At 40.3% G+C, this 20,511-nt stretch overlaps 1 protein-coding gene across 3 annotated transcripts in view; it reads right to left on the bottom strand.

Annotated features, from left to right (window-relative positions):
- LOC129823984 (vasoactive intestinal polypeptide receptor 2-like) overlaps window positions 1–20,511 on the bottom strand; it is a 53,167-nt gene that overhangs the window by 10,107 nt on the left and 22,549 nt on the right. For 2 of the 3 annotated variants that reach the window (XM_055883202.1, XM_055883200.1), the window contains exons 2-5: window positions 12,581–12,686; window positions 11,000–11,052; window positions 10,517–10,630; window positions 5,049–5,140 (exon numbers count right to left, since the gene is read on the bottom strand). In XM_055883202.1, the coding sequence (XP_055739177.1) occupies window positions 5,049–5,140; window positions 10,517–10,630; window positions 11,000–11,052; window positions 12,581–12,627 (306 nt within the window). In that variant the 5' untranslated portion in view covers window positions 12,628–12,686. The remainder of the gene's footprint in view (window positions 1–5,048; window positions 5,141–10,516; window positions 10,631–10,999; window positions 11,053–12,580; window positions 12,687–20,511) is intronic. The other variant, XM_055883199.1, reaches the window with a different exon arrangement.

Raw genomic sequence — 20,511 nt, 5'->3', positions numbered from 1 at the left:
CCAGACGGAAGCCACTCCTCTGTAAAAGGCACATGACAGCCTACTTGGAGTTTGCCAAAAGGCATCTAAAGGACTCTCAGACATTGAGAAACAATATTCTTTGGTCTGATGAAACCAAGATTGAACTCTTTGGCCTAAATGCCAAGCGGAAGTTAGGCATCATGCTGTGGGGATGTTTTTCAGCGGCAGGGACATGGAGACTAGTCAGGCTTGAGGGAAAGATTAACGGAACTAAGTATAGAGACATCCTTGATGAAAACTTGCACCAGAGCGCTCAGGACCTCAGACTGGGGCGAAGGTTCACCTTCCAACAGGACAATGACCCTAAGCACACAGCCAAGGCAACGCAGGAGTAGCTTCGGGACAAGTCTCTGAACGTCCTTGAGTGGCTCAGCCAAAACCCGATCAAACATCTCTGGAGAGACCTGAAAATAGCTGTGCAGCAACACTCCCCATCCAACCTGACTGAGCTTAGGAGGATCTGTCAAGAAGAATGGGAGAAACTCTGTAAACACAGGTGTTCCAAGCTTGTAGCGTCATACCCAAGAAGACTCTGTAATCGCTGCCAAAGGTGCTTTAATAAAGTACTGAGTAAAGGGTCTGAATACTTATGTAAATGTGATATTTCTAAAAACCTGTTTTTGCTTTGTCATTATGGGGTATTGTGTGTAGATTGATGAGGGAAAAAACAAACAAATATATCCATTTTAGAATAAGTGGTCTAAAAACTTTCCTAATGCACAGTATATACAATAAAATGTCACAATACATTAAGTGTGTGCCCTCAGGTCACTACTCTACTACCAAACAACACAATCTCTATGTGGAAGTGTGTGTATGGTGCATATATTATCATGTGCGCGTGTCTGTGTCTCTTCACGTATCTATGCCCGTCATGAAACGAGAGATTTCAACCTCTGTGAATACCGGTGAACCTCGTAAAATTGCATGTTTTCTGTTTCATATGTTCAAAACCCGAGCCCTCCCTTAGGCCTACTATGATGAAGGCTGGTTCAACAGCAATGCTTGTCTTTTTTATCCTGACGATTTTATGATATCATTACATTTTACATAGTTTTTATAAAACCTGCTTGTTTTTCGTTTAATTTTATTACAACCTAACTTATTAGAATATTTCACCTTCCTGGTTTAATGGTGACAACGTCCGCGGCGCGCTTGCAACGCAACTTCTGGAGATGTGTGAATGCGATCTGATCTGTAAAATGGTTCTGATTATGTTCATTAAACAGGCCTTTTTGGGAGCAGCATAACGGTGAGTGGACATTCCCCCTATCTATATATATTGGATCTTTGTCCAGCAACTGTGAAAAGTTTGGAGGTGCATAAAACCCTCCATAATCTGCGTTGTTTTAATATTATATGCCCAGAGGGAGAAATGATGGTGACATACTATAGCCTATTTAAAACTAGTTGTTATTTTGTTTAGAATTTGATTCAAATTATTTGTTCTCTTTTTAGGCCTTATCAATCATTAATTTAATCTTGCTTATTGCCAATGTTTTTCATGTCCATGCTCAGCCATAATCAAATTTACAGTAGGCTTAGCCCTTATATCAGTGTGAATGCTATTGAAGCCATGTAATTACTTAGAACAGTGTGGTCTGCAAATGGATTCAAGTTAATGTATTTAGCAAAAATAGGTCTACCTTTAGTTTTTTTGTGTCTGTAAGCCATTTAACAAACTATAACAGACTAACATTGGAATTGGAGCTGATTCCAAGGCAATACATAAAAGACTAAGTACACAACTTGAAGCAACCACATATTTTGCCATGGAGCACTTTCTGATTGGTCAGTGAGGGGCCCTTCCTCGACAAACCCACAAATTCATCAAAACCCACCCCTTTCACGCCAATGCCAGCAAATTAGCCTATTATTGTGAAAGTAGCAAAAATACATTTGACTCACCCCTGAACCTATAACGCTACCTCCTGTGCTTAGATTTACCATTGTGTTAGTTTTGTTAAAATAGAGCCCTTTATATCTTGTATGTTTGTTACATAGTACAGTTTCTCCTTTTTGTTCAGTTTAGTAACATGATTTCTCAGTTTACAGTACATTTACCAATCGGTTGTGCATTTTCTTAATGGGTGCATGCTTATTAGTAACTGAAATAAGAGATTTCATAAACATGTCACGTGCAGTGTCTTGTTGCTCCTTATTACACACCACAGACCAGCAAATATTCTTTACATCTTCAACGTAGGAATCACTACAAAACGTATTGTATGACCTCTTATACATTATATTAAGCCCAGCCTTTGGAACTTAGTTTTTTCTAGATATGACTACAATATTATGATCACTACTGTACATCCAATGGATTTGGATACTGCTTTGGAGCAGATTTCTGCAGCATTGGTAATGATGTGATCAATTTAATTCCTGTGCTGTTTAAAAATACCCTGGTAGGTTGACTGATAACCTGAACCATGTTACAGCTTTTTCTTGAGTGGATGGCTTGATGAAAGCCAATTAATATTTAGGTGATCTCTCTCAATGTCAAGCCAAACACAAGGAGTGACAAGGAGTTGGCATTATAGCATAAACAGACTGGCACTCGGACTAGAGGTTACATCCCAGAAGAGGGTTCCCAAAGAGCTTGCACTGTATTGGTAATGTCAGGGGCATCGTTTGGTACTTCTTGCCCCTCCACCAATTTCAAGAATTCCTGGCTTCACTACAGTATTGCAGGCATTGCAAAAGTTCTGAACTCTCTGTGTGAAACAAGTCATAGAGGAAACATGTGTTCCTATCTATTTTTCATAGTGAGAGAAGATGAATTTTCCATTCCGAAAGATTGGACATCGCCTTAACATGGGCAAACAGGGGGAAAGGCTTGGGTGAGAGTACAGTTGGTGAATTTCACAGATTAATGGCCACTCGGTTAGAGAAAAACATTTTAGTGCATTAAATATTTAAGAAAGTAGGAGTTTTATTGTCATTTGGAGATCAGTAGAGTGCCACCGGTGGCTCTGTGATCCAGACCAGTGGGGCCTCTTAGATAACCTCCAAGAGAATAGAGCGCAGAGAGCACAATAGGCTGTTCGAGGTCATTCCTCAATCTGAATGAAGCAAGTGAATCGTAGGGAATTGTGGCTAGCAATTTAACTACAGTCAGTTTGCCAAACAAGAATTACTGTTGGTAGTATTTTTTAAATTACCTTAAATTAATGGGTCATTTGTGAGTTTGATTGCTCTTTTTTGGGGGCTTATCTCTGGTTCAGCTTTCTTCAAAGAAGATTGCTCTGATCAAATGCTGGGCAGTGGAATAGCAGTATGAATCATCAGTCTTCTTAATTTTTCCTCCTGGAACATTGCTGCTACTTGGCCTCTTATTAACATCTGCTGTATTGGGCCAACCAGGAGGACAGTAATTTGGAGTCCGTGTCCCAGATGGCATCCTATTCCCCACAGGGCTCTGGTAAAAAGCAATGCACTATATAGGAAATATCAGGGTGCCATTTGAGACACACGTGGTACAATGTTCAGATTGAGGAGACAGCTGGGTGCCACGGTGAACAGGATTTTTTATTTAGCTTTTAAGGCGCCTGTGTTTCATCTGTATTTCAAGGCATCAGGTGTAATTGAGCACACGCACGCACACACACACACACACACATAGAAAAACACACTACACCAGACCGAGGACAGAATTTCCATGCACTTAGCAAAGGGTTATACGGCTAGTTTTCATTATCAGCATGAGGGCCTTCACACCCAGAAATCAGAACAAACTAAATCAAATGTTATATTACATAAAAACAATCGAAAATCACTCACACAAGAACATTGTCATGTTCTTCTCTTTAATGTACAATGTACCAATACCTTGATTAAAATATCTGATATATGATAGACTACAGTGTTGTATTTCCAAACACAGCTACTTGCATGTCATATCATGTAATGTTTCTTGCTCAAACTTTGAACAATGATACAACACCAGAGACCAGACCTAGAGATCTAGAACACCAGAGAGGCCAGAGACCTAGAGATCTAGAACACCAGAGAGACCAAAGACCTAGAGATCTAAAACACCAGAGAGACCAGAGACCTAGAGATCTAGAACACCAGAGAGACCAAAGACCTAGAGATCTAGAACACCAGAGAGACCAGAGACCTAGAGATCTAGAACACCAGAGAGACGAAAGACCTAGAGATCTAGAACACCAGAGAGACCAAAGACCTAGAGATCTAGAACACCATAGAGACCAGATACGTAGAGATCTAGAACACCATAGAGACCAGATGCTTAGAGATCTAGAACACCAGAGAGACCAAAGACCTAGAGATCTAGAACACCAGAGAGACCAAAGACCTAGAGATCTAGAACACCAGAGAGACCAAAGACCTAGAGATCTAGAACACCATAGAGACCAGATGCTTAGAGATCTAGAACACCATAGAGACCAGATACCTAGAGATCTAGAACACCAGAGACCTAGAGATTTAGAACACCAGAGACCAGATGCCTAGAGATCTAGAACACCAGAGAGACCAGATGCCTAGAGATCTAGAACACCAGAGAGACCAGAGACCTAGAGATCTAGAACACCAGAGAGACCAAAGACCTAGAGATCTAGAACACCAGAGAGACGAAAGACCTAGAGATCTAGAACACCAGAGAGACGAAAGACCTAGAGATCTAGAACACCAGAGAGACCAAAGACCTAGAGATCTAGAACACCATAGAGACCAGATACGTAGAGATCTAGAACACCATAGAGACCAGATGCTTAGAGATCTAGAACACCAGAGAGACCAAAGACCTAGAGATCTAGAACACCAGAGAGACCAAAGACCTAGAGATCTAGAACACCAGAGAGACCAGAGACCTAGAGATCTAGAACACCAGAGAGACCAGAGACCTAGAGATCTAGAACACCAGAGAGACCAAAGACCTAGAACACCAGAGAGACCAGAGACCTAGAGATCTAGAACACCAGAGAGACCAGAGACCTAGAGATCTAGAACACCAGAGAGACCAGAGACCTAGAACTCTCAGAGAACATCACCCTGGTTACCTTATCATGCTTTTCCTCTGCCCCACACACACGGGTTATTTGGGGAAAAACTTCAGACCATCCGTCCTCTGTACAGTTCTTACTTATGTTTCCTGTGGGTAGGAGAAAAACATTGCTTTTGTCAGTTAAATGTTTGTATTGCCTCATCTCTAAAATACTTATAAATGGTTATTCCTTTCATAAATCATAGTCAAAGAAAATGTTTTTTTTGTAGACACAATTATTTGATTTCTTTGGTAAGTGAGTCTGATGAATGATATTTATTCTGCTAAGATGATCCTCCTTTGTATGCCCACTCAAGTCAACCAAAAAAGTTTGTGTGATTTGCTACACATGGCTTCACACACAACCCTAAGTGGTTGCTCAGTGGCTGTGATTCCATTTTGAGCAGGACGCATGGTGGCTTCCATTAAAGTTTCATTCAACTGGTTCTTGTTTACAGTGTTGTCAAATTATTCTAAAAAAACATTCAGACAGTCTTCTCAAGAGCAAATAGATAACATTTTCAGAGTTTTTTCACAAAAACTTCTCTCTCTCTCTCTGGGAAGCGAAAGGGTTCCATGTTTAATTCAAAGAAGCCTTTGACTTCGTCAGTTGTGTACTGAATGAACCCAGATTCTAATGTCATGTAATGTACTTTGCCACACACTATTTAGGACTACAACCACAGGCCTCTTTCTTTCTCCACTCCTTTGAATGTCACACTCCATCAGTCTACTCTACACAGACCCTGCCACAGCAGCCTACCTACTTGTAGGCTTGACGGGTGCTATAGGGATCCCAGAGTTTTCTGTTACAAATACATCTTCCAAGCCAATTTACATGCCCAACTCATCCTCTCCAATTCAATTTCACACAGCTACATTTAGTCGGAGGTATCTTGAATGTGGGGCGTTCATCATAAGACTGGAACCTGTCTTAATGTAAATACAATGATCTTACAGTAATCTATCATACTCTTTGTCTGGGTAATTAGTTTATAATGAATGAAGTGTCAGTACAGATTCGTCTAGACTGTCACCAGTAGTGATGGGTAGGACGAGAGCTCCACAGAATCCTAGGCTGACACATGGGCCATTGGAGATTGTGGAGTGAGCAGACATGATTAATTTTGCCTCTAGTCCATGCAGTGCAGAACATACTGTATCATTCTTGGCTTGGTGCAATTTGGCTTGGTGTAATTCACCATGATTCAATTAAGAATTTTGCCATAGTATATAGGCTACAAAAGAACGATAGACAGTGCATTTGGAAAGTATTCATACCCCTTGACTTTTTTACAGCCTTATTCTAAAATTGATTACATTGTGTGTCGATTGATGAGGGAGAAAAAACAATCTACACACAGCGGCAGGTAGCCTAGTGGTTAGAGCATTGGGCCAGTAACCGAAAGGTTGCTAGATCAAATCCCCGAGCTGACAAGGTAAAAATCTGTTGTTCTGCCCCTGAGCAAGGCAGTTAACCCACTGTTTCTAGGCCGTCATTGTAAATAAGAATTTGATCTTAACTGATTTGCCTAGTTAAATACATTTAAAAAACCACACAATAACCCATAACAACAAAGCAAAAACAGGTTTTTAGAAATGTTAGCTAAAAGACTCAAATATCACATTTACTGAAGTATTCAGACCCTTTACTCAGTACTTGTTTGAAGCACCTTTGGCAGCAATTACAGCCTCGAGTCTTCTTGGGTATGATGCTACAAGCTTGACACACCTATATTTGGGGAGTTTCTCCCATTGTTCTCTGCAGATCCTCTCAAGCTCTGTCAGGTTGGACGCACAGCTATTTTCAGGTCTCTCCAGAGATGTTAGATCGGATTCAAGTCCAGGCTCTGGCTGGGCCACTCAAGGACATTCAGAGACTTGTCCCGAAGCCCCTCCTGCATTGTCTTGGCTGTGTGCTTAGGGTCGTTGTCCTGTTGGAAGGTGAACCTTCGCCCCAGTCTGAGGTCCTGAGCGCTCTGGAGCAGGTTTTCATCAAGGATCTCTCGATACTTTGCTCCATTCATCTTTCCCTCGATCCTGACTAGTCACCCAGTCCCTGCCGCTGAAAAACATCCCCACAGGATGATACTGCCACCACCATGCTTCATCGCAGGGATTGAGCCAGGTTTCCTCTAGAAGTGACGCTCGGCATTCAGGCCAAAGAGTTCAATCTTGGTTTCATCAGACCAAAGAATATTGTTTCTCATGGTCTGGGAGTCATTTAGGTGCTGTCATGTACCATTAACTGAGGAGTGGCTTCAGTCTGGCCACTCTACCATAAAGGCCTAATTGGTGGAGTGCTGCAGAGATGGTTGTCCTTCTGGAAGGTTCTCCCATCTCCACAGAGGAACTCTATAGCTCTGTCACAGTGACCATTGGGTTCTTGGTCACCTCCCTGACCAAGGGCCTTCTCCCCGATTGCTCAGTTTGGCCGGGTGGCCAGCTCTAGGAAAAGTCTTGGTGATTCCAAACTTCTTCCATTTAAGAATGATGGAGATCACTGGGTTCTTGAGAACCTTCAATGCTACAGACATGTTTTGGTATCCTTTCCCAGATATGTGCCTCGACACAATCCTGTCTCGGAGCTCTACGGACAATTCCTTCGACCTCATGGCTTGGTTTTTGCTCTGACATCCACTGTCATCTGTGGGACCTTATATAGACAGGTGTGTGCCTTACCAAATCATGTATAATCAATGGAATTTACCACAGGTAGACTCCAATCAAGTTGTAGAAACATCTCAAGGATAATTCATGGAAACACGATGCACCTGAGCTCAATTTCGAGTCTCATAGCAAAGGGGCTGAATACTTATGCAAATAAGGTATTTCTGTTTTTATATTTGGAATATTTTCAAAAAACTTGTTTTCATTTTGTCATTATGGGGTATTGTGTGTAGATTGCTGAGGATTTTTATTTTATTTAATACATTTTAGAATAAGGCTGTAAAGTAACAAAATGTGGATAAAGTCAAGGGTTCTGAATACTTTCCGAATGCACTGTATACTTGGGGCCCATTTTTGTTTCTGGCTTTCAATGCGCTCCAACTGTAGAAAATCTACATTACACTGGTCTGTGCACCTCTGTAATTCTGTGAAATTAGGAACATTGGTCTGGTGTGAATCCAAATCCTGAAAATGGTGAGAGCTCTACCTGGAAAGATGCACACATAACATTGTAGTGTAGCTGTAGCAGTGGCTTGTATTCATGGAAAAAAAAACATACATAATAATTTATCTTTCATCTCGCTGTGTTTCATAAATGTACTTCAACTCGCAAGAGTTGAAGTACACATAAATCAGTACTATGGACAGCCACATCATATTTAGCTTGATTGGACTAAATTGTTTTTGGTATCTTTTAGTAGTCACTGTATTAGACTAAGCAGAGGTGATTAGATGATGTTGAAGTGGTGCTGGAATAGCGGTTCTATATCAGTAGTTGTTAAGTAGTCCAAAAATGTTGGAAACATTAACTTGCTTGACCACACTGTAGGTCATGTAACTGTTTGTTTCATGCAATATGCTTTGTGGACTTCACCGGTTTTGTGATTAAAACAAAGGTGTGGTTGAATATATTCTTCCACTGTGTCTTCTTATTGTCTTGGCCTTAGGCATATATATCACGGTCACAAAGCATATGAACTAACAGGTTATAGAGCAAACAACGCAATTATCACAACACATACAGTACTAGTCAAAAGTTTGGACACACCTACTCATTCAAGGGTTTTTCTTTATTTTTACTATTTTCTACATTGTAGAATAATAGTGAAGACATCAAAACTATGAAATAACACATATGGAATCATGTAGTAATCAAAAAAAGCATTAAACAAATAAAAATATATTTTAGATTCTTCAAGGTAGCCACCCTTTGCCTTAATGACAGCTTTGCACACTCTTGGCAATCTCTCAACCAGCTTCACCTGGAATGCTTTTCCAACAGTCTTGAAGGAGTTCCCACATATGCTGAGCACTTGTTGGCTGCTTTTCCTTCACTCTGCGAACCAACTCATCCCAACTCATCTCAATTGGGTTGAGGTCGGGTGATTGTGGAGGCCAGGCTATCTGATGCAGCACTCCATCACTCTCCTTCTTGGTCAAATAGCCCTGGAGGTGTGTTGGGTCATTGTCCTGTTGAAAAACAAATGATTATCCCACTAGGCGCAAACCAGATGGGATGGTGTATCGCTGCAGAATGCTGTGGTAGCCATGCTGGTTAAGTGTGCCTTGAACTCTAAATAAATCACTGAGAGTGTCACCAACAAAGCACCATCACACCTCCTCCATGCGTCACGGTGGGAACCACACATGCGGTGATCATCAGTTCACCTACTCTGCGTCTCACAAAGACACGGCAGTTGGAACCAAAAATCTCAAATTTGGACTCATCAGACCAAAGGACAGATTTTCACCAGTCTAATCGCTCGTGTTCCTTGGCCCAAGCAAGTCTCTTCTTCGTATTGGTGTCTTTAGTAGTGGTTTCTTTGCAGCAATTCGACAATGGCCTGATTCAAGCAGTCTCCTCTGAACAGTTGATGTTGAGATGTGTCTGTTATTTTAACTCTGTGAAGCATTTATTTGGGCTGCAATTTCTGAGGCTGGTAACTCTAATGAACTTATCCTCTGCAGCAGAGGTGACACTGGATCTTCCTTTCCTGTGGCGGTCCTAATGAGAGCCAGTTTCATCACAGCGCTTGATGGTTTTTGCGACTGCACTTGAAGAAACTTTCAAAGTTCTTGAAATGTTCTGCATTGACTGACCTTTATGTCTTAAAGTAATGATGGACTGTTGTTTCTCTTTGCTTATTGTAGCTGTTCTTGCCATAATATGGACTTGGTCTTTTACCAAATAGGGCTATCTTCTGTATACCACCCCTACCTTGTCACAACTGACTAGCTCAAATGCATTAAGAAGGAAAGACATTCCACAAATTAACTTTTAAGAAGGCACACCGGTTAATTGAAATGCATTCCAGGTCACTACTTCATGAAGCTGGTTGACAGAATGCCAAGAGTGTGCAAAGCTGTCATCATGGCAACGGGTGGCTACTTTGAAGATTCTCAAATATAAAATATATTTTGATTTGTTTAACAATTTTTTAGTTACTACATGATTCCATATGTGTTATTACATAGTTTTGATGTCTTCACTATTATTCTACAATGTAGAAAATAGTAGAAATAAAGAAAAACCCTGGAATGAGTAGGTGTCCAAACTTTTGACTGGTACTGTATGTTGTAATATGGCTTTTTTTCTGGCTTGGCTTCCCCGGTGATTTTACTCACGCGCCGCTACTGAGCTGTAGTCATTACAGACAATATGAGAACATTGCTTGAGGAAAATCTCAAACATCTCTAACATTTGCATGATGTGGGACACAACACTTACAGAAATCCACCCAGAAATGTGACTTTGACATTGATATTGAAATTGGAATTCATATATGAAGAAAACTATAGGCTACAATACTGTACCATTTCTGCCAAAGAATGTCTTGAGCACTCTGGGGCATTCTCTAGATACTGTCTCTCCAACCTCTGCACGGCCCCAACATGCTATGTTATCCCAGATAGCTTTGCATCCCGCTCCTGTCAAGAGATTATGCAGCAGAGTTTTAATATAAATACAACGATTCAAGACAGTTGTTTGTTTGTCTCATCTTTGTGAAATTTGTAGTTGCCTACCTCATGCAACAATTTCCCAAAGCAAATCTACTTTGCCATAGGGGATTCAAGACCATACCCTCACCCTACAAGTTGTTCATTATGGATAGCATCATACTGTAGCAGTATTGAATATGATAAATGCCTCACATACATAGTGTTTGCACAGCATACAGTGCAATAGGCTCTTTCAGAATGAATGATAGTCCATTAGGCTACTGGTACTATGAAACTCTATGATAGACTCTCCGTGTGGGGGTGAAGTGGCTAAATGTGTGAATCTATTTGTCTCACCAATGTCAGGAGGAAGGCCAAGGCTGAGAAAGCCTTTCTCTGAAACTTGACTCCTGAAATATTTTGTTATTAATTAAACAAAAGGGTGTACAAAGGAAAATGGCATACAAAGGAAAAGTCCACAAAATACGATATTTATGTGTTTTTTTTCATTAGTCCACTTTTGATACAGTCCCAAAATGTTTTGCATGTCAGCAGTCAAGTTTTCAAGATATTGGACATTCAAAAAGCAAAGTGTCACTTGCCACATCTTAGTTGTAAAAATCGAGCGCTTAGCCTTAGCCCAGTAAAACATAGCTCGCTCCCTTCCAGAGATAGAGACAGAAGAGAAAGCCTCCATCTGTAAATAACATAGCTAGCTCTATAAAAAGAAAGCTATTAACATCAGATAGAATTAATGACATTAAAACACATTGTGAAAAACGGACAAAATAAATACATATTCACGATGTGACCCACATGAGTATCTCTGCACTCTCTTAGTGGTATAATATGTGTCTCTCAGTGTCTCAAATGGCACCCTATTCCATTTATCGTGCATAGGGCTCTGGTGATATTATTTCAAGTGCAGCTCCTGCTTTTTGGTATCTCCATATCGGTGATACAGTGTATGACAATGGCAGTGCAATACCACACTATAAGATAAAAATGTTGAGCATATTGCCACCCACAGTGTTTACTGGCGCTAACAAACACCGATTTTTAATGCAAAATGTTTCATAATTATATTAGCCTAGGGCAACTGATGCATGAAAACCCTGCTCCCTTTAATGTTGACCTGGATGCTCTCTATGCTTTCGAAGCACAGTTGACTTAATTGGTAAGAGTACGACGCTAGCAACGTCAGGGTTGTGGCTTCGATTCCCGCTGGGGCCATCCATACGCTTTGGATAAGGTGTCTGCTAGACAGCGAATATTAAATTAATATTACACAAACACAAGCTCAGAAATATACACATTGTTTTTGTGTCGGGACTCAGAAAGAAAGCCAAAGACTGAGTGTATTGTCTTTGTAACGTACACTAATTCCCTTGACAATTAACATTATTTCTCTACCCAATTAGTTTAATTTATGTAGCACAGCCTAGGCTATAACTCACAGTAAAGTTTCAACATAGTAAGTCTGCAGCATGGTGGGGCTTGCAGGCATAACGTTTTGTAGAATGATCATAGGCATGAGTTGTAGAACCTTCAACATGTTCAGCATCTACTTCAAGATAGGTAAAGTGCAAGCTATTCAGATTTGAAAGGAAAGTGACAATACATCAAAGTTTGTGGTCACAATCTGAGTTGTGATGCTAATCTGGACTAAGAAACGATTGAGTCTTCATTTCATTTGACAGAGGCATTGGGGAGTAGCACATGGGATTCACTTTCCATTACTTTCAAAGGCACTTGAAAAGATGAGATTTCACATATTCTTTTAAAAGTTTCATAAAAATAATCTTGCACCATTCACCAAAATATGCAGTCTGTTTCCAATCCCGGAATATTCGGAAAATCTATTCACAAACCACGGTTTATCTTAACTGTCAGATGAGGAGATAAATGTGAAATCAAAATATGCCGTGATGGTGTCACCTTTGGAGGCATTTGAAGATTCTTGTTCCCTCAGCTTCACAAGACATTCCTCCTGGTCTTTCTCAAGCTCCAGAAGGAAGTTACATGTTGGATGTCTTCCACTCACCTAATTAAAAAGAAATTCAATGTTTGATTAACTTGAATTAACTCATCCTTAGATGTTAGTATTTTAATTGGTCAGTTGTGTAGTAGAAAGAAAGGTGTACAGTGATTACATTCATGCACATTCATATTCTGAATTCAATGAATTATTCAAAGGACATCGTATCTTATAGGCTTGCAGAATGGCACGCAAAGACCAGTGAACAAGACATTAATCTAACTGGCGTGCCGCGGGACAAATCTGGCCGGGGGCATAAAAGACTGTAAAAATGTCATCAAATCAGCTCCAAGTGATTTTCATTTTGGGAATCTGTTCCAAAGTATTCCGACGTATAATAGAGAGAGATTTCGTGATTGTATACAAATGTAAGCAAGGTTTGAAATGATTATGTTTCAGTCAAATATTATATCTGTTTGGGCTACTTGCGGTCTACAAATGATTTGTAATTATATTCCGGCCCCCCTGACCATCCACTCGGCCCGCGGCTGAATCTAGTGGATGATCCCTGGTCTACAGCATCACGTATCATGTTTAAGATGCTTTGACACTGTATCTTGTTTTAAATTGTTTCAAAAATCATGGCTTCTGAGCACTGAATTTCCGCCTTCCTAACTATGTGCGAAGTTGAGACAAGGAATAAATTAATAAAATAATGAGTAGGTTTACTGGAGAGGAAAGATTCCCCTTATATTACAGATATAATCAAATTGATGTGATTTTTTCCATGAGTAAATAAAGGTTAAATAAAAAATAAAGTAAATGGAGAGATGGATAGAATAACCAACATAATGGCCTCCTGAGTGGTGTAGCGGTCTACAGACCCGGGTTTGATCCCAGGCTGTGTCACAACCGGCCGTGACCTGGAGTCCCATTGGGCGGCTCAAAATTGACCCAGCGTCATCCGTGTTAGGGGAGGGTTTGTGTCGTCAGTTGAACGGTGTTTCCTCAGACACATTGGTGCAGCTGGCTTCCGGGTTAAACGAGCTGGTGTTAAAGAATGTGTATTGGCGGGTCATGTTTCGGGGGACGCATGACTCGACCCCGAGCCTGTTGGGGAGTTTCAGCGATGAGACAAGAGCCTAATTGAAATTCTGAGAAAGAAGGGGATAAAAAAGAATAACCAATGTATTTACACGTCATGAATTTGCACTCTAAATATTCTGTGTAGGTTGGTGGTTATGGAACATAGTGTAGTAGAGAATTCCTCGACAAACACCTTGTAACGGCAGATTTCCTCCTCTTCGTCTGAAGAGGAGGTGTAGCAGGGATCGGACCAAGACGCAGCGTAGTTAGTGTCCATGTTTTAATAATAATCAACTGAACAAGACACAAACAAAATAATAAAAGTGAATCTAACCGAAACAGTCCTATCTGGTGCAATGAACACAAAGACAGAAGACAACCACCCACAAAACAAGCCACCTAAATATGGTTCCCAATCAGAGACAATGACAAACACCTGCCTCTGATTGAGAACCATATTAGGCCAAACAACAAACCCAATATAGAAACACAATATATAGATAACCCACCCAACTCACGCCCTGACCACACTAAAACAAAGAAAACACAAAAGAACTATGGTCAGAACGTGACACACCTTCAGCACCCTAAATGGGAACTGTATACATTCCATAGATCCCCAAGGGTCTCAGACGTCTGTGTGAGAGAGTGTGTAAGTATGTTACCGACATGTTAGTCTCTTCAGGAGGAGTCAAGTGCAATACAAAGGTGATGATGGACTGAGTGTGAAGAACATAATAGTCAAACTGGTCAGTGTGCTGCAGGAAGAGAGTGGCTTGAAAACAAACTGTATGTCAGAATTAACTTTTGTTTCCCGTTAGTCTTTTTCTGCTAAACGCACCCAATCCCTGCCAGGAGAAACAAGTGGCATGTGTCAGAAAGGGTGAGAGCCACACAGTATGACACAGAGAGCGTGCCTCAGGGGGAACACACACACACAGTACGGCATCAGGCAGCAATGTCTATAAAAAGGCTACAGAAGCGTTAACAAACAATCAGGGGCACCAAGCGGAAGAGAACTCGCACTGGGTCAATGGGCCCTTAATGCTTTATCCCAAATGGCACCTTATGCCGAACATAGTGCACTACTTTTGATAGTACACTATACGGGGAATATGGGTCCATTTGGGACAGAAATAATGACTGATATGACCCCTGGCCTCTGTTAAGGCAAACACACCTACTGTATCTACACTGACAGTCCAAAACGCATCCAAAGAAACTACATCGCACTGTGGAACTGACTGGCAACTGGTCCTTCTGATCGTGTCCCAAATGGTACCCTATTCCCTACATAGTGCACTACTTTTGCCCAGAGCCTTAAGGGCCCTGACCAAAAGTAGTGCACTACAAAGGGAATAGGATGTCATTTGGGACGTACATCCCCTTTCTCTCCTCTCCCTTCAGGCCGAGAGAAACCTTAAAGTCAGTGTCGTCATTTTAAACAGAATGTTTCCCCTGGCTAGCTAGGATGGGCACTGAGGACACTGCTACCTTTCGTGAGTATACGGTCTCGTGTGAGCAGAAATAATCACTCTGACTTGGGACTCTCACAGCGTTGCCCAAAATGGAAGAGATTGCCAGGTCAGTGGCTGGGGCATGCATCTCTGTGAGAGTTAGTGACTCACTCCTAGCATGCTAAAGGGCCTTTTAAATGAGGTTGCACTCAGCACTCAACCACTAATTACTGGTTTCACCCAGCGTCAACTCGGCTGTCACTACTAATGTGTGTGGCCTTAGTTATGTTAATGCAGCAATCCTATCTATTTTTTGCAAAACCAAATATTTTTTTTAAACGCTTCTTTGCTAAAGCAAATTGTGGCAGACAGACATATTCATTGAAAGGCCATTGGCGTTGTAGGATATTGCTATGATTAATTTCTAGTATTCTGTCAGAGAAAGGAGATGCAGAGTAGATACATTCCAAATGTAATATATCTTAGTAAATGCAACTCAACGCAGACTTTCAGGCTAAAATGTGAAAGCCTAAACTTCTAATATTACTACTGTGTATCCCACAGCTGATTTTGTAACTAATGTTAAAAACACAAACACTGGGGACACACAGTAAGCCTCTGTAGCTTTTTATTTGATTATCCTTTATCCAATATTGTTATGAATCGAATTGCAGCATAATATGTTCCATACAATAATATCAAATAAAACCCTAATATTTACCTCTTTCTCCTAACAGATAAATCAGTGTCCAGTGATCCTGTTTAAAACGGTTTATATCTGTCTATAACCAGATGGACTTGTGAACCCAAGACTGGTATATAATATATAATAATATATGCCATTTAGTAGACGCTTTTATCCAAAGCGACTTACAGTCATGCATGCATTTTACGTATGGGTGGTCACTAACCCACTAACTCACTACCCACATACCGTATTCAATCTGTTATAATTTGATGAAAGGCAGTGTCTAGACCTTACTATTTTCAGGGCCAGATTAACAAACAGGCTCGCAGATCACGTGCCTCTACCTCCAGGGGTCTGCCAACCAAATGTTTTTTCGGGGGTTGTGGGCCTCATGGAGGTCGGGGACCCTCAGGTAGCAATATGATAGCAAATTAACTATAATCGCAGGAAACTAGCTTAAAAAATTCTAGATTTTCTCAGCCTCATGGCAAAATATGAACAATGCATGAGATGAGTGATAAAACAGACCATTTTTCTCTCTGAATCACAGCAAAAAGTGTAGAATAGCATGATAAAACTTTAACATTTTTTTCAACATAAATTGTCTTGAAATGCAGGAAGTTAGCTGTTTTCCTGAAAAAAATCCCTCTCATCAATGAGATAACAGCGCACTGACTATTGAATGAGACAGAATTACTGTGTGTGTGACGGATCCAATGTACTTTATACTTGGGAGTCAGGAACATATCATTGCAATAAGCAACCACTTCAATGTCATATACAGGTTAATTGCGCATATGAGGCAGCTGTTGATCTTGATCTGTTGATTGAGTTACAAGATAATTATGAGCTTTTGCTAATGACCTGAAAAGAGTCCACTTGGAAATGAAAAGAGAAGGCCTATTACCACATCTGTTTTGGCAACAGTCTCTGTAGATGCCTACAGACAGTGCATACAAATTATGCTCAGATAGGTATTTCTGTACAGTACCATATGTCCTTCTTTTCATGTATTACAAAGGAAGCACTGCGTTGTATTAAACATTAATACCTACTGTATAGACAGCCTATATTATACATTTTATTTAACGAGGCAAGTAGTTAAGAAAAAAATATTATTTACAATGACAGCCTACCCCAGACCAATTGTGCGCCACCCTATGGGACTCACAGTCACAGCTGGATGTGATACAGCCTGGATTTGAACCAGTGACTGTAGTGACACCTCTTTCACTGAGATGCAGTGCCTTAGACCGCTGTGCAACTCGGGAGCCCAAGAGCTTATCAAGAGCTTCCATACTTGGCTCAACATACAGTGCTTAAGTATTTCTAAGACATTACTCTACTGTATACAGATGGGGTGTACACACAAAATATGTATAGCTAGACAGACTCCATCTCTTATCTAGAGGTTCTGAAACTTTCCTCAAGTTTGTTCCTGCTTAGTCATTACATTTATTGAATTCAATGTATTAAATATATTGAATTCAATGTATTTCAGACAGTCCCACTCATCAAAATTCTCAGTAGCTACTGAAATTGTTGAATCTCTATAACCCATATTAATATGGGATAAATGAATGATTATTCACTCTGCTCTGCTCATATCTGGTTGATGGAGAAGAAAAGTTATTACACATCAAATATTCAACCTATTTTGAGAGAAGGGGTTCATTTGCCCTGGCAAAAAGTCCTCTAGCACTTTCATGATACAGTACAGTTTCTTTCCCATGTTGCCCTAATTGCACCATAACAAACCAACAGTGATTAGGCTGGGGCACATAGGCTGTGTTTACACAGCCAGCCCAATTCTGATATTTTTTCCACTAATTGGTCTTTTCACATCAGATCTTTTTCAGAGCTACTCTGATTCATGAAAAGACCAATTAATAAACATGAAACATAACATTAATAGACAAGAACAGCTCAAGGACAGAACTACATATAATTTAAAAACGGCACACATATCTATACATACACACAATATCTAGGTCAAATACGGGAGAATCTGTTTTTTGAAACTCGGTTTGATGTTTATTTGAGCAATATGAGATGGAAGGAAGTTCATTGCAATAATAGCTCTATATAATAATGTACACTTTCTTGAATTTGTTCTGGATTTGGGGACTGTGAAAAGACCCCTGGTGGCATGTCTGGTGGGGTAAGTGTGTGTCAGAGCTGTGTGTAAGTTGACTATGCAAACAATTTTTATATTTCAGCACATTAATGTTTCTTATAAAAAGAAGAAGCGATGGAGTCAGTCTCTCCTCAACTCTTAGCCAAGAGAGCCTAGCATGCATAGTATTTATATCATGATTACAATGAAGAGCAAGACCTGCCGCTCTGTTCTGGGCCAGCTGCAGCTTAATTAGGTCTTTCTTTGCAGCACTTGATCACATGACATGACAATAATCAAGATAAGACAAAACTAGAGCCTGCAGGACTTGCTTTTGGAGTGTGGTGTCAAAAAAGAAGAGTAACTCTATGGACAGACCTCTCCCCATCGTTACAACCATTGAATCTATATGTTTTTACCATGGCAGTTTACAATATAAGGTAACACCAAGTAATTTAGTCTCCTCAACTTGTTCAACAGCCACACCATTCATTACAAGATTCAGCTGAGGTCTAGAGCTTAGGGAACGATTTGTAGCAAATACAATGCTCTTAGTTTTAGAGATGTTCAGGACCAGTTTGTTACTGGCCACCCATTCCAAAACTGACTGCACCTCCTTGTTAAGGGTTTCAGTGACTTCATTAACTGTGGTTTCTGACATGCATATGGTTGAATCATCAGCATACATGGACACACAGGCTTTGTTTAATGCCAGTGTTAGAACCAGTAAATTACTTTGGCTTCCCTCCAGGCCTGAGGACAAAGACATTCCTCTAGGCTTTGATATGACAGATAGGAGTGGCTATAGAGTCAGCTACCATCCAAGTTGTCAATGCCAGGAAGTTTGTCATTATTGATCAATATCAATAATTTTTCCACCTCTCCCACACTAACTTTACAAAATTCCAAGGTGCAATGCTTTTTGTTCATTATTCATTTTTTTATGCATAAATATGATGGCTCACTGTTCATTGTTGGCATTTCCTGCCTAATTTTGCCCACTTTGCCAATGAAGTAATCATTAAAATAATTGGCAACATCAAATGGTTTTGTGATGAATAAGCCATCTGATTCGATTAAAGATTGAGTTGAATTCGTCTTTCTGCCCATAATATAAATTTAAAGTACTCCAAAGTTTTTTCCATCATTCATTATATCATTGATCTTGGCTTAATACATAATACCGTTTCTTCTTCTTTTTGTTGAGTTTAGTCACATAATTTCTCAACTTGCATTAAGTCAGCCAGTCAGATGTGCAGCCAGATTCCTTTGCCCCAACTCTTTCAACCATATAGTTTTTCAATTCCTCATCAATCCATGGAGCCGTAACTGTTCTAACAGTCCGTTTCTTAACAGGTGCATGTTTATCAATAATTGGAAGAAGCAATTTAATAAATTCATCAAGTAAAGCTTCTGGATGCTCCTTATTAATCACATCAGACCAACAAATATTTTTAACATCATCCACATAAGAGTCGCAGCAAAATATTCTGTATGATCTCTTATACACTATTTTAGGCACAGCTTTTGTAACTTTTGATTTCCGGGCAGTGGTGTGTATTCATGGATGCCAAGGGAAGCCAGGCTTCCCCAAATATTTCACCAATTGTAACGGTCGTCATAGTCGTTCTCCTCTTCAGACGAGGAGGAGCATGGATCGGACCAACACGCAGAGTGGGTAGTGCTCATGATAATTTATTAAATCGAAACTGAACACTAACATGAAACAAAATAACAAAATGAATACAACCGACAACAGTCCCGTGTGGCACGAATACAAACACGGAAACAAACACACACAAAACACACGTGAAACCCCGGCTGCCTTAGTATGATTCTCAATCAGGGACAACGATTGACAGCTGCCTCTGATTGAGAATCATACCAGGCCGAACACAAAATCCCAACATAGAAAATCACACATAGACAAACCCACCCAACTCACGCCCTGACCAACTAACTATAAATACAAGTCAAAAGAAAACAGGTCAGGAACGTGACACCAATAAATAAATACAATTATAATTAATTTCTCTTAGTATCTCTCTGTTTTCATAATATTCCGTCAATTCGCAAGTGGCTGAAATCATCTGAGCAAGGGAAACAGCGCCCGTCTGTCTCAGTATGGGAACCCATGTATCTGATAGAGTTATCTGATATAACTTTTTGCAGCCGTAGCATTTGATTGATTGATGCCAGCAAGCATTTGGCTCCCCTTGAAAAAACATTTTATAAAATAATTAGCTGAACTCAACTGTGAGTTGGGGGGTGTTTTGCTGCACCAGCACAAGGGAGGCCAGTTTGGATTTGGCTTCAGACCAATCAAATGACTTCCTTTGCAAAACGTCATTTTCAGAAAAAAGTTTCTGGTCTGCTTGTGTTGATGTCCTACAGTAGCTAGCCTGCCAAATCGTCCCTTTCCTAAGCCATGGATGGAGATTGGGATTTTAACTTGTGTTTTTGACTTAATTCTCTGTACAGGCCAATGCCGATTCTGATCTACCTTTAACTAAATATGTTGTGCCACTGGCCTGAGATGATTGA

The sequence above is a fragment of the Salvelinus fontinalis genome, chromosome 26, assembly GCF_029448725.1.
Source record: "Salvelinus fontinalis isolate EN_2023a chromosome 26, ASM2944872v1, whole genome shotgun sequence".
Taxonomy (NCBI): domain Eukaryota; kingdom Metazoa; phylum Chordata; class Actinopteri; order Salmoniformes; family Salmonidae; genus Salvelinus; species Salvelinus fontinalis.
This window is presented reverse-complemented; position numbering and strand designations above follow the sequence as displayed.